Genomic DNA, 13480 nt, shown 5'->3' with positions numbered 1-13480 from the left:
CAACTTTCATTGCAGTGAAACTCCCTTCTGACAACAAAAACTACTACATGACCCCAGGAGGGGAGACCGAAGCCTGAGCCCCACCACTCCAGGTGGAGGCGGGCCAAAGCCCAAGCCCCGCTGCCCTGGAAGAGAGGGGGGCAAAGCTGAAGTGGGGAGCCTGTAACCTGAGCCCTGCTGCCCAGGGCTGAAGCCCTTGGGCTTTGGTCCTGGCAGGTGGGGTTTGGGCTTAGGCTTTGGCTCCAGCATGTCTAACACCAGACCTGGTGACCCTACTAAAAAATGGGGTCGTGACTCACTTTGGGGTTCCAACCCATAGTTTGAGAACCACTGCTATACAGCAGTGATAATATAATACAGGAAAAAGGTTCTAAACAGAGACTATAATATAGGCTTGATCCAAAGCCCCTTGAAATCAATGGAAAGGTCCACATTGATTTCAGTGGGCATTAGATCAGGTCTTATGTCATTTATAGGTTTTAACTGTGACAATGATTTTGAAATTATACTTAACAGGGAGCAGTATTTGATATTTATCTGAAATAACTAATCACAATTTCCAACTCTTAATTACTCACAGATCTTACATTATGGTCATTGTTAACAAAGTACCAATAGAATAACCCTAAAATCAAAGGCTGAGAAGGGTTAGTGAATTTTTTTTTTTAAATTATACTGTTCACCACACAAGCTAAAAATATGCTTGACACACACAGTTGTAGGATACTATTATACAAAACATGCTATTTTCTGCAGTTCAGGTTATAGCAGAGAGAATTCCAAGGCATTCATGCCCTTAATTTATTATAACTTCATTAAAATGTCTACTCTGAATATAAAAATACTTAATACCTTTTAGATGCTAACATTTTTTTTTTAGCTAAATTGTCATGGTTATGATCGACATGTATATTTATCCATCTTCACATGTGGTTTGGTCATATCGTTTATCTAAAGTACTCAAATGCAAATAGGGCATTCAATCTTTAATATATTTATCCTCAATATCTCTGTGAGGTAATGTAAGGAAGTAGTATTATGCCCATTTTATAGAGACTAAGGGTATATCTACACTTCAAAAAAAGGTGTGTTCTTAATTGAGGCTAGCTAACTCAGGTTAAAATAGTGGTGAAGACACAGCAGCTCTGCTTTTAACTTAGGTCAGCAGCTCAAGTTCAACCCCAGGTTTCTTGAGCTGCTAACCCAAGTTAAAAGCCAGGTTGCCAGGTCTTCATTGCTTTTTAAACTGCATTAGAGAACTTGAGTTAGCTAACCCCCAAACCACACCTTTTTTCTGCAGTGGAGACATATCTTAAGTGCCCAAGGTCTCACAGGAAGTCTGTGATGGAGCAGGGAATTGTACCCAAGTCTCCAGCATTCCTGGCTAGCATCCAACCCACGGGACTGGTCCCTTATTTTCTCAAAGGCCTTGACCATCAGCTCTGATAACGAAAGTTAGAATGAGCAAGTGAGGAGAACGGGTAGTAGCTAGAAGAGCCATCTCCCAAACACCTCCCATTCCAACACATTCCCCCACAGTAAGTTTATAAGAGAATAGTTTAAGTGCTTTTAGTGGAATTTTCTGTTGTTCTTCCATTTAAATGTTCATATACCGTACTAAATTTTTATACTGCAAATGTTTTACATTGCATTTTCAGATAAATATGGGCCTGATCCAGTGCCACCTGAACATAGTGGAAAGGCTCAAACAGAATTCTATGAGCTTTGGAACAGGCCCCGTATTTGTCACGCTACCCTCTTCACCTGCCATTTTTTCTAACAATATTAATTATTTTTTGAGATGTTCTGAAAGACCTGTTTACCTTTGATAACTTGGTCAGGCTGTGTACAAAGAGGTGTTATAGGATTGGTACAGTCATTGTCATAGTCCCCAGAAGCTCTAAAATTATGAATTCCCTTCAAAGTCTAAAAGAAGAGACAGAAGCATGACAGTCATAATTTGCAGAGATCAGTGAAACCTATGAACATAGCTAGCCCAGGTGAGTGAGGTAATATCTTTTATTGGACCAACTTCTGTCAGTGAAAGAGACAAGCTTTCATGCTAACTCAAAAGCCCGTCTCTCACCTCATACAAGTCCACTCAATCCTACTTCTTGTCCAGCCAATCACTAAGACAAACAAGCTTGTTTACATTTACAGGAGATAATACTGCCCGCTTCTTATTTATAATGTCACCTAAAAAGTGAGAACAGGCGTTCGCATGGCACTGTTGTAGCTGGTGTTGCAAGGTATTTATGCGCCAGATATGCTAAACATTTCGATACCCCTTCATGCTTCAACTTGTAGGCTCTAAACTTTTACATTGTTTTGTTTTTGAATGCAGTTATGTAAAAATAAATTCTACATTTGTAAGGTGCACTTTCATGATAGAGATTGCACTATAATACTTGTATGAGGTGAATTGAAAAATACTATTTCTTTTATTTTTACAGTGCAAATCTTTGTAATCAAAAATAATATAAAGTGAGCACCGTACACTTTGTATTCTGTGCTGTAACTGAAATCAATATTTGAAAAATGTAGAAAAAAATCCAAAATATTTATAATAAATTTAAATTGGTATTCTATTATTATTTAACAGTGAGATTAAAACTCTGGTTAATTGAGACTTTTTTTTTCCATCATGAGATTAATTGTGATTTTTTTTAATTGTTTGACAGCCATATAGTAAACTCATACTGAACTTAAATTTTAGCCATATAATGGACAAAGAAAATCACTCACCCACTTATTCACAGAAGATTTAGTTGTTGCAACCCAAAGGGCTGGAGGAGGATCAGCTGATCTATCAAGTTCCATCTGAATAATTAAACCACAGAACACTTTTAGATACCCCAAGTTTAACTTTTTTCTTTTCAATAAGTTTTTTGCTTTCCAGTGACCTCCAGTCATTGCCAGATGTGCTCCAGAAACAGCACTACCTTCAAGCTTACTGAAGAAATACAAGTTTCAATACATTAAATAGCTAATTGTAATTTTTAACTTTATCGGTGATTTTAAGTTTCATTACAAACAATAAAAACTATTTTAAATCTCTAGAAACATTTTAGAAATTGTGACTAGAAATATTGAATATGTTTGAGTTGTTTTTAGCTAATCAGCTGTGGTTTAAAATGTTTCAAAACTACAGTATTTTTATACATTATCTAAAGATTTTAATATTTGACAGGATGATCATTTTTAAAAAGATACAATTAAGAAAGTTCAGTACTACTAAATATGTAGAATTTCAGAAAATTAGATTCACTTGCTGGTTTACTATAGCAGTAGTGATCCATCCTAGTTAAGGATCATAGAACATTTCTATTCTAGCCCTGTGTGTGATCACAATTTTTTAAATTTCATTTTCAGTTGAAATTTTCCAGGTTTTGACCCCTTCAAAACTACACTTTAGATATGCACAGTACATTTTGAATTTGGTTCTTTTGCTAAGCCAGTAAAGCGTGCAACTAAGGAAGACCAGCCCGCTCATGCATTTTAGCTGTGCACTAGAATATATACCTCTTGGGGTCCTAGCTGTTCCAATGGTACATAGCCAAATAGTTACCAGCTATGACACTCCCTCCCTCATCTTTTTTCCTTCTTTTAAAAAACAAGACCTTAGATTTTTTTTATGCAATTTCCTAAATTAAGAGAATGTTAGTGTTGCAAAATTAGATGTTCCAAAGCCCTACACAACCTTAACTCTTCTCTCCCGTGTGAGTATGCATCACAGTACAGTCTAGTTACATAACCACATACTATTTCTCAAATACAATATACTAAAATTTTTTCTTCAGACTTAGAAACACTGCTGTAAATTTTTGTAATCCCCCACTCCTTGAATACCTACATTACCAAGTTTCAGAGTAGCAGCCATGTTAGTCTGTATTCGCAAAAAGAAAAGGAGTACTTGTGGCACCTTAGAGACTAACCCATTTATTTGAACATAAGCTTTCGTGAGCTACAGCTCACTTCATCGGATGCATAAAGTGGAAAAAAAATTACATTACCAAGTACATGGATACATTCAGAGTGCATAGCTTTTTTGTGCAGAAAGCATTTAGGGAAGAACACAGGTAAGTTAAGATTACCTACTCCTGAGGGCATTCTGCACCAAAACACTAAAAATTCTGCACCAAAAAATTAAAAATTCTATGTACAATATTCTAAAAATTCTGCAAATTTTATCTGTCAAATAAACGTGGAGGCTTCAGCATTGCACTGGGGAGCACAGGCCACTGGCCGTACGTAAGTGGGAGATCATTCTGCAGTTCCCCCCTGGGACACGGACTCAGCGGTGAGGCTGCACCCTACCCTGACCCAGCACAAGAACTGGGCCTGACCCAGAAACATCCCAGGGCCTTGTCTTGTATAGAATGGACTGAGTGAAGCTCGTTCACTCTTCTGGCCAAGGTGACAGTCTTGCAAGTACGATAATGGATGAAGCATTTTGAAAGGGACTTTAAGAGCAGTCTAAGTTTTAAAAGGATGACATTGAGGTTTCACACTGGAGTAAGTTCTCTGACTAGAGGGTATGTACGTATCTGGCTGTTGAGAAATCTGGAGACCACTGAACGAGAGATCAAGAACAGCAGCATCAGTGTATGATACACCCATACTGTTGCCAGTCAGACCTTGACTGCGTGAAATTAAAGTCCAGATTGTTATAACTACAGCAAATGTTCAAAACAATCTTTGGCACTGGGGCTTGCACTAGATCTAGGCCTTGTTGGACCACTCATATTGAAAAAGCTGTTTCCATTTAAAGTAAGTCTTTCTCACGGATAGCTTTCTGCTCCATGCCAGGATTTCCTGAACATGTTAGAAGCACTCCCTTTCCAGGGTGCTCAAACAACATTCAGGCCATCAGATGCAGTAACTCTGGGTTTGGATGGAACTCTTAACCCTGATCCTGTGATTGCAAGTCTGGGTGGTCTATCAGCCACAACTGTCTCGGCCAGAAGGGAGCTATGAGACTGAGTGTGACTTTGTTTCCTCTGGTTTCGGCAGTTACTTTGTTGATTAGCTGAATCAGTGGGACAGCATCTTGATTCCATTGCAGAAGGAAGGTATTCAGCAAACAAGCAAGCAAACAAAAAAACCCCACATCCCTTGTATCTGTGGATGGGTCCAGGAGGACTCCCCCATCTCAGATGTGCCTATGACTAATGCCCTGGAAGGTTACAAGGTCATGAACTGTATCTCTTTTTGCATATTATCAGGATGCAGTTAATAGTTCAGTAGCTCAAAGACATAAGTGGAATTAGGACTTTCTTGCTAATTGGATACTTTGCAGGGGTGTAGGCTCATCTGAGCCAGAGATGTAGCAGTCTCCTCTCAAGTCTGGTAAGTGGCTTCACATATGTACAGGCAGACATATGGCCTAATAATGCGAGACAAGTCCGTACTGTCATAGCTGGCTGCGATTTCACATTGTTCAGTAATGACTAAAGGGAGAGGAATCTGTCTCCCAGATAGGTGAACAGAGAGAGGGTGTAGCTGAGTCATGTCAGAATTCCTTGATGCGATGCTGCCTTTGATTAGCCAGGCATCTATATACAGATACACATAGATGCACCTATGGTGATGCATCTGACAGAGACTCTGGGTGCTGTGGAGAGTCCAAGGGTCAGTATCTTGTACAGGCAATGATTTGACCCCAGAATAAATCTCAAGTACTTCTTATGAGCCAGGTGAATGGCAGGATGAAAGTACGCATCCTTAATAACATGAGTTACAAACCAGTCCTAAATCTAAAGTGGTGGAATGATGAAGCAAGTGTTACCATCCCAATTATGAGGCACTGTAGGCATTTTCAGAACAACAAAATATTGCAAGAAGAAGCCTCTTCACCTGTACTCCTGCAGGACCTCTTTTACATCTCCTATGTGAAACAATGAGGCCAATTCTTTTGGTAAAAGACTCTCATTAGAAGGATCCATAAAGAGGGACAAGGGTGATTAAGACGCAAGGAAAGAAAATGGCTGGGATAGTGATAGGCTACGTCCAGCATTTGTCTAATCTCCGACTACACCTGATGGAAGTGGGAGAGGGTGACTTCCAAAGTCTGGCTGTAGAATGGTGTTTATGTGGTTCTTGACACACCTCCAGTCAAATCTGCTGCCTCTGGACAGGAGCCTGGTGCATGACAGAGCAGAGTGACAGGTGCCTTCTGGTGTAATGGGGCCACTTTCTAGGCAGGTACTCCAGTTTGTGATTGTGGGAACAAGACTGTGTTCTTTGTCGGAGTGGGGGCTGGTACAAGAAGGGCTTCTGGTATGGTGCTGGGGTATAGATTCTGCAGATCTAAGGACACCCCCAAATCCTTGAGGGAACGGAGCACCTTGTATGTCTGCTTGCTGAAGAGCTTCATGCCCTTGAAGGGTACATCCTCTACTGTCAGCAGGACTTTTCAGAATCCCAGACACCTGCAACTAGGAAACGTGACACATTGCAACTTATGTAACCATGGATCAAGAAGCCACCGACTCATCCATTGCCAATAGTAGCGTGGTTTTCATTACCATGTGACCCTCCTTGATGGAGTACCTTGCATCCTCCCCAAGTCCTGAGGAAGCCTAGAGAGAAAGGAGATCACCCTTTCCCTCATTAGAGAACTGCATTTCACGAACAGGGCTTGGTAGTTCACACTGTTGAATAGGAGGGAGGTTGATAACTAGGCTTTTTGGCCAAAGAATTCATTTCTTGGAGCCCTTATCTTTTAGAATCCCCTTGGTGGACCTGTTTTTTCCCCCTGGACCTGCAGAAAACACAAGGGAACCCCAGGTTGGTTGCACATAAAAATGTCTGAAGCCCTCGAACAGGACTTGATAGAGCTTTTCTACTCACTTTGAAGTAGGAGAAAGGGAGACTGCAGCATGCAACAGTCCCTTTGCTGAGTCAAATATATTCTCATTGATTGGAAGGACAATTCTTGTCAGCACCAAGGAAATGAGGTAATTGAACAGTCTGTGCTTGTTCTTTTAAATCACCATTGTCTCAACATCCAAAGTTTCAGCTATCCTCCAAAACAGATCGTGAGCAGCCCTAAAGTTATTGATGAGTCAGGGCTGAGGTGACAGCCTCATTTAACTAACAGAAGGATTCCTTAGATAGGAAAGGCAATTAGGAAGTGTCCTGAGCCACATCTGTTCCATCACAGGGAGGTTCTTCTGGTTCTGGTGTGGAATGCTTGGCTACTAATGTGCATGGTGACTGAGACCTCCTCTTTTCTGGTACATTGATGGAGCTCTGCTCTGGGACCTGTGGGAAGGTGGGCCCCAATAGTGCCAATAAGGCTCCAATGGTAAATTGTACCCTTACTGGCCAAACTGTCTCCTGAACCTTCTCTGTGGCTGATGGCTTGCTTCCAATCCTTCATGTTGAAAAGGATTTGGAAGACTTGCCTTTGGAGGAACGCTCTGAGTCTTCCTTATGGGATGAAGCCACTGTGCACTGAGCTGTGATTGTGCTCAGTGTGGGTACATGACTTCGTGTCTGAAGTGGCTGGCATAGGTGCCCTGGGGTTGATGCCAATGCACTTAAGGCGCGGAGGCAGTCTGTGCTGATAGTGCCGGAAGGATCAGCACTAGCACCAACGGTCTTGGCACCCTTTTAGGGCTTCTTCTCCCTGCTGGCATCAGAGGTATGGTGCCGGGGCGCTTGCCATAGCTAGCTTCCTCAACTCCAGCTTGGAGGAGGTCTCTTCTCCAGGATTGGACATGACCTTTATGGATTGCTTTGAGTCCCATCTCTCTCAATATTCAAGTGTGGAATGACAAGGAGTTGCAGAGGGAGCACTTGTCGGGGGCGGGGGGGGGTGTCCTTCTCTGAGTCAGAAGAAACATCTATTGTGCCCATTAAAGACATAAGATCATCGTATGATGGGCAAGATTGATACTCTGTGGCTTTACAGTCTGCCATGCTGGTGTTGGTGTGAAGTACTTCACCCTGCTGTGAAGCAGGGTTGAGAGGGTCTCCCTATCCCTTTTTCTTTGGAACATCCAATAAGAAATAAGATGATAATGAGGGTGAAGAATTTCTTCACAAGAGGGTTGAGACTGAAGCTTGAAAAACTATAGTGGGTTGCAGAGTAACAGCCGTGTTAGTCTGTATTCGCAAAAAGAAAAGGAGTACTTGTGGCACCTTAGAGACTAACCAATTTATTTGAGCATGATGAAGTGAGCTGTAGCTCACGAAAGCTCATGCTCAAATAAATTGGTTAGTCTCTAAGGTGCCACAAGTACTCCTTTTCTCATAGTGGGTTGGACACTGTCCAAGTTCTGTCTTGCTGCCACAGGCAGTAAGAGGGAACTGAGAAGGATTGCCACTGATCTGCCCTGTATGCCCTTGGATGGAAGCACCAGGAGGAACAAGGTGCATGCACAGCACCCAAGGATACTACTATTCAAACGATTTCGAGCTCATGTCCATGACACACACACACCCCCCTATAGTGGGATCCACAGACACACATTCAAAGAAGAATTTAATGGGGTGAACATTGGTTGTCTTACACATATTCTTACATACAGTTATATTTGCAGCTGTTCTGTTACATAACATGCCACAGATTAAGCATAACTATGTTTTACTGTGTACACTTTTCATATGAGTGAGTTATGGATGGTCTAGAATATTGAGCAGCATACAAAGCTACCAGTTGTTACCCACATCTGATATTGTAGAAAAAAGCATCCAATTTGCGTGTTTGAGAAATAGCACGTAACCAACCCTGTAACTAAAGGCTGTTGAAATACATACACACCCGGGGGAGAGCCAAGCTTGTTTCCAAACACATGAGTACTGAACCATTGAATCTAATTCTCTTTCCATAATTCTTAATGGAAACAACTCCCAGAGCAACTTGCTCTCTAATGCAAGGATCTAAAAAGTCCTTTTCAAAGAATGAAAATCTGCAAATCATCATTAGATTCAAAATTTTACCAGGGATCAAAATTCTCTCTTTGGGACCAGTAATTAGAACATTTTACTGGTCCTAAGAACAACTGCAATGGTCCAAAGGAATTCCAGCTTTATTATGTTATCAGATGGTGTACCTTAAACATCAAGTCATTCCATTTACCATCTTGCATTTTAGGAGCTACCAAAAGCTCTTATGGAAGATCAAACTTGTAGCAATCTTTTAAGTAAATCAATTACCTTAAGAACTGGTGCCTTTTCTTCACAGATGAGCACACGGATATCAGGATTTCGTAAATCTGTGCAATAAATCTTCCTGTCTCTTCCTCCTGAATAAACATGAGTGAAGGCTTCATTGACCTGCAGAGCCCAAACACCTTCATCGTGGACTCGATATGTGGCTATACATCTCTGCTGGCCAAGGGACCATAGACGAATAGTTCCATCAGAGCTGCCTGAAAGACACTGAGCAACAAACATTGTATTTAAATTACACCACTAAGTACCTGGAAAAAAGTGACTGTTAAAAAAAACCCCAAAAAACAAAAGCAGTTCTTATATGGAGGCTCTAGAAATCTTACATTCATATTTTTCCATTAAGACGGTGTTAAACTGAGAATTGCAAAGTCAAAATTCTGGTCACATTTTTCTTTACCCGATGCGTATATTGTACATTACATCAACAAGAGAGACAGAGACAAAAATAGTATTGTTTTATTCCCTCCCACAAGTCTCCCTTCCCCAAACAGAAACTAACCAATATTAGTTTACAAGTAAAATAAAGGATAAAATATTCAGATGTGAAATCACAAGCTCATTTAACAATATATTTATGGCAATTCTCTTAGCTACTCGTCACAACTATGCTTCAAAAGTAAAGCGAAAAGTTACAGATTATTAATTTAGTTTAATATATTTAGATTAGAGCACTCACTTTTAGACCAAGTTTTATTTAAAGACTTTCAATATTCTACAGAGAAAAAGTGGAAAAAACTGTTCTGTACTGAAAAAGTATAACATTTTTTATAAAGCTCTAAAGAAAAACCTAAGTGAAAGATATTTGTGCTTCAAATGAAAACCCATACCTGTGTGCCATCTCTGTTCAACAACAAAGCTTTTACGTTATCCGTGTGCCCTTTAAGTTTCATCAGCTTTGCACAAGTCCTTGGATCCCATACCCTTAAAACCTGTCAAAGCAGATAAGATAATTACATATATCATTTTCACACATGCATTGCCTACATATGAAGATACCTTTGAAGTAACTCCCATTTTTTCAAATAACTGATTCTTCCAAAAGTGTAAAAAAAAATAATTGGTACTTTTGCAAGATTCCTATATTTTATTAAACTCACATACACCTAACATGTTATCTGCTATCAGGAGTATTTGCAGCAGGATTTTGTTATGTTTTTACAAGACCAATTTACTTCAAATGATGACACAAGTTAAACAAGAAGATATTGATTGCAGAGTCAATTCAGAATTAGATTAGAACTCAGTGTCTAAAAAAAATTAGCAATAATTTTACTAAGGTTGAAAGAGTTCTAATAGGTCCTGCTTACCTTTTCAGTGGACCCCGATACAATTACTGTTCCCATTTGATTCATCGCAAGGCTGTAAATGGAATCTTTGTTCCCACTCAGGGAAGAAGCTAGTGCAAAGTAAGATAACAGTATTAATGCTTTGCTTTCTCCATTTGTCAAAAAACAAACACTATGCACTTGAAAATGCTGCACTTAAGAGCCAGCTGCAGGTTTTGATTCAGTATGATGGTCCAATGTGAAAAAACAGCAGTGCTTTCACCTAAGTATCTAGAATTACTTTTAATAGAAAAAGAATCTGGATAACATATTGCTAGAAAAAGCCTTCTCAATTCCTCATTTGCAATTCTGTAAAAGAATCACTATAATCATGGTACCACTGCAAAACCATTGATTGGCATTAGGATAGTTAGAGTGCTATCTGCAGCTTCTTCTCGGGCCCTCTATGTTAACTCCACTGTAAGAGAGGGATTTATAAGAGACTCTGAAATACACTGGGTTTGTGTTGCAAACACAGACTATAACATTTTGCATATGGAAATTCAGTCCCACCACTTCTAAAATTGTATTTTATAGATTAAGGAACCTTTTTCTTAGTCCTGTGGAGCAGACGTAGAACTTTTAGCTTAGGGATGTGTGCATCTGGGAAGTCGTAGTGTGGGGTAGGGATGTGTATGTCAGAACTTGATAAAAAGAAAAGGAGTACTTGTGGCACCTTAGAGACTAACCAATTTATTTGAGCATAAGCTTTCGTGAGCTACAGCTCACTTTATCGGATGCATTCAGTGGAACAACTCTGACATCATAATCAAAAAGGCTGACAAAGGAGGTGCTGTCATCATCATGAATACATCGGAATATGAACAAGAGGCTGCCAGGCAGCTCTCCAACACCACCCTCCACAAGCCATCACCCTCCGATCCCACTGAGGGCCACCAAAAGAAACCACACCATCTGCCCAAGAAACTCCCCGAAAAACCACAAGAACAAATCCGCACAGACACACGCCTGGAACCCTGACCCGGGGCACTCCATCCACCACCCAAGATCCACAAACCATACTGTTCCTGAAGGCTTGTAGTCCATCTTTGTGTGGAATGTTGGTGTAGAGGGCTTCTACATCCATAGTGGCCAGGATGGCGTTTTCAGGAAGATCACAGATGGATTGTAGTTTCCTCAGGAAGTCAGTGGTGTCTCAAAGATAGCTGGGAGTGCTTGTAGCATAGGGCCTGAAGAGGGAGTCTACATGGCCAGACAATCCTGCTGTCAGGGTGCCAATGCCTGAGATGATGGGGCGTCTGGGATTTCCAGGTCTGTGGATCTTGGGTGGCGGATGGAGTGTCCCGGGTCGGGGTTCCAGGCGTGTGTCTGTGCGGATTTGTTCTTGTGGTTTTTCGGGGAGTTTCTTGGGCAGATGGTGTGGCTTCTTTTGGTGGCCCTCAGTGGGATCGGAGGGTGATGGCTTGTGGAGGGTGGTGTTGGAGAGCTGCCTGGCAGCCTCTTGTTCATATTACGACCTATTCATGATGAAGACAGCACCTCCTTTGTCAGCCTTTTTGATTATGATGTCAGAGTTGTTCCACTGAATGCATCCGATGAAGTGAGCTGTAGCTCACGAAAGCTTATGCTCAAATAAATTGGTTAGTCTCTAAGGTGCCACAAGTACTCCTTTTCTTTTTGCGAATACAGACTAACACGGCTGCTACTCTGAAACCAGGTAAGGTGAGCTATTATCAGTGGGGGGAGGAACCTTTTGTAGTGATAATCAAGGTGGACCATTTCCAGCAGTTGACAAGAACATCTGAGGAACAGCAGGGGGCGGGGGAATAATTTTACTTTGTGTAATGACCCATCCACTCCCAGTCTTTATTCAAGCCTAAGTTAATTGTATCTAGTTTGCAAATTAATTCCAATTCAGCAGTTTCTCGTTTCACAGTAGCAGCCGTGTTAGTCTGTATCCGCAAAAAGAAAAGGAGAACTTGTGGCTTGCTGTTTCTCCAAAACGTAGGAGTGTGTGTAGGAGAAGGCTGTAAGGATCCCATCAGTGGAGGGCTGCAGGTGTTCCATTCCCCAATACTGGAGGAGTAGGGACACAAAATATCAGAGGAGTTCAGAGTCAACCATCCCTCAAACTTCATCAGTTTCAGAAAGAAATTCAATAGCTACGGCGTAGGCACGACTAGAATGGTGGTAATGGCACTGACAACAATTATCATAGTTCTTCTTGCAACAAAAGGCATTGTAGATACTTCTTTCTGTACAGTACATAAATTCTCCACCAGGTTTTTAACACATTGCTCACCATGCAGCAGCATAAAGATTCTGTCTAGTTGAAAAACTTGTGACTTCATTTCAGTATCCTCCTAATCATCTAGTATTGTTATCTGAAGTGTAACCTTTCATGCGAAGCCTTTTTTGTCATTCATCATCAGGATGCTTTGGCTCAGACTCTTATTGCAGAGCCAATAGAAGATCAACAAACAGGACCAAACCCCTTAAAATGAGATTTGGCAATTCAGCCATTTTAAAGTTTATATTAGATGAAAACTGGTCTTACTCTACGTCGAGAATAGCTGCTATACATATGTAGCACCTATTTTTCTCTTTAATATTAAAACCCTCATACGCTCCCGGCTTTGTATGTAATTCATAATATAGATCAGGGGTTCTCATAACAAACTTTTTGATGGCCTCAGAGCGCGGCCACCAACTCTTTCCTGTGGCCGCTCTGACAATTTTTCCTAAAATACTCAATTAACTTTAGGAAAAACAGATAAATATGCACATATACATATCCAAATCATTGTAATTCAATTGTGTAGAGCTTTTTGGTAGAGTCAATGATAAAAATAATGTACAGTTGTTTCTCTTCTTTACTGGACCTATACAGAATAGAAAACACATATAAGGTGCTTTGCACATTCATCTTTTTTTGTTGTTGCTTCTTTTGCTTTTTAGGTTGCTTTAAAAAAGAAACAAACAAAACACTTGTTTTGTAAGCTTGTTAATAT

The 13480-nt window shown here is 40.6% G+C and overlaps 1 protein-coding gene across 1 annotated transcript in view; it reads right to left on the bottom strand.

Annotated features, from left to right (window-relative positions):
• The window catches only part of WDR48 (WD repeat domain 48), a 55167-nt gene that overhangs the window by 16642 nt on the left and 25045 nt on the right, over nt 1–13480 (bottom strand). The window contains exons 6-10 of the mRNA XM_084620753.1: nt 10491–10579; nt 10011–10112; nt 9166–9390; nt 2746–2820; nt 1824–1926 (exon numbers count right to left, since the gene is read on the bottom strand). Of these exons, the coding sequence (XP_084476879.1) occupies nt 1824–1926; nt 2746–2820; nt 9166–9390; nt 10011–10112; nt 10491–10579 (594 nt within the window). The remainder of the gene's footprint in view (nt 1–1823; nt 1927–2745; nt 2821–9165; nt 9391–10010; nt 10113–10490; nt 10580–13480) is intronic.

Source organism: Lepidochelys olivacea (assembly GCF_965140295.1).
Source record: "Lepidochelys olivacea isolate rLepOli2 genome assembly, chromosome: 2".
Classification (NCBI taxonomy): domain Eukaryota; kingdom Metazoa; phylum Chordata; order Testudines; family Cheloniidae; genus Lepidochelys; species Lepidochelys olivacea.
This window is presented reverse-complemented; position numbering and strand designations above follow the sequence as displayed.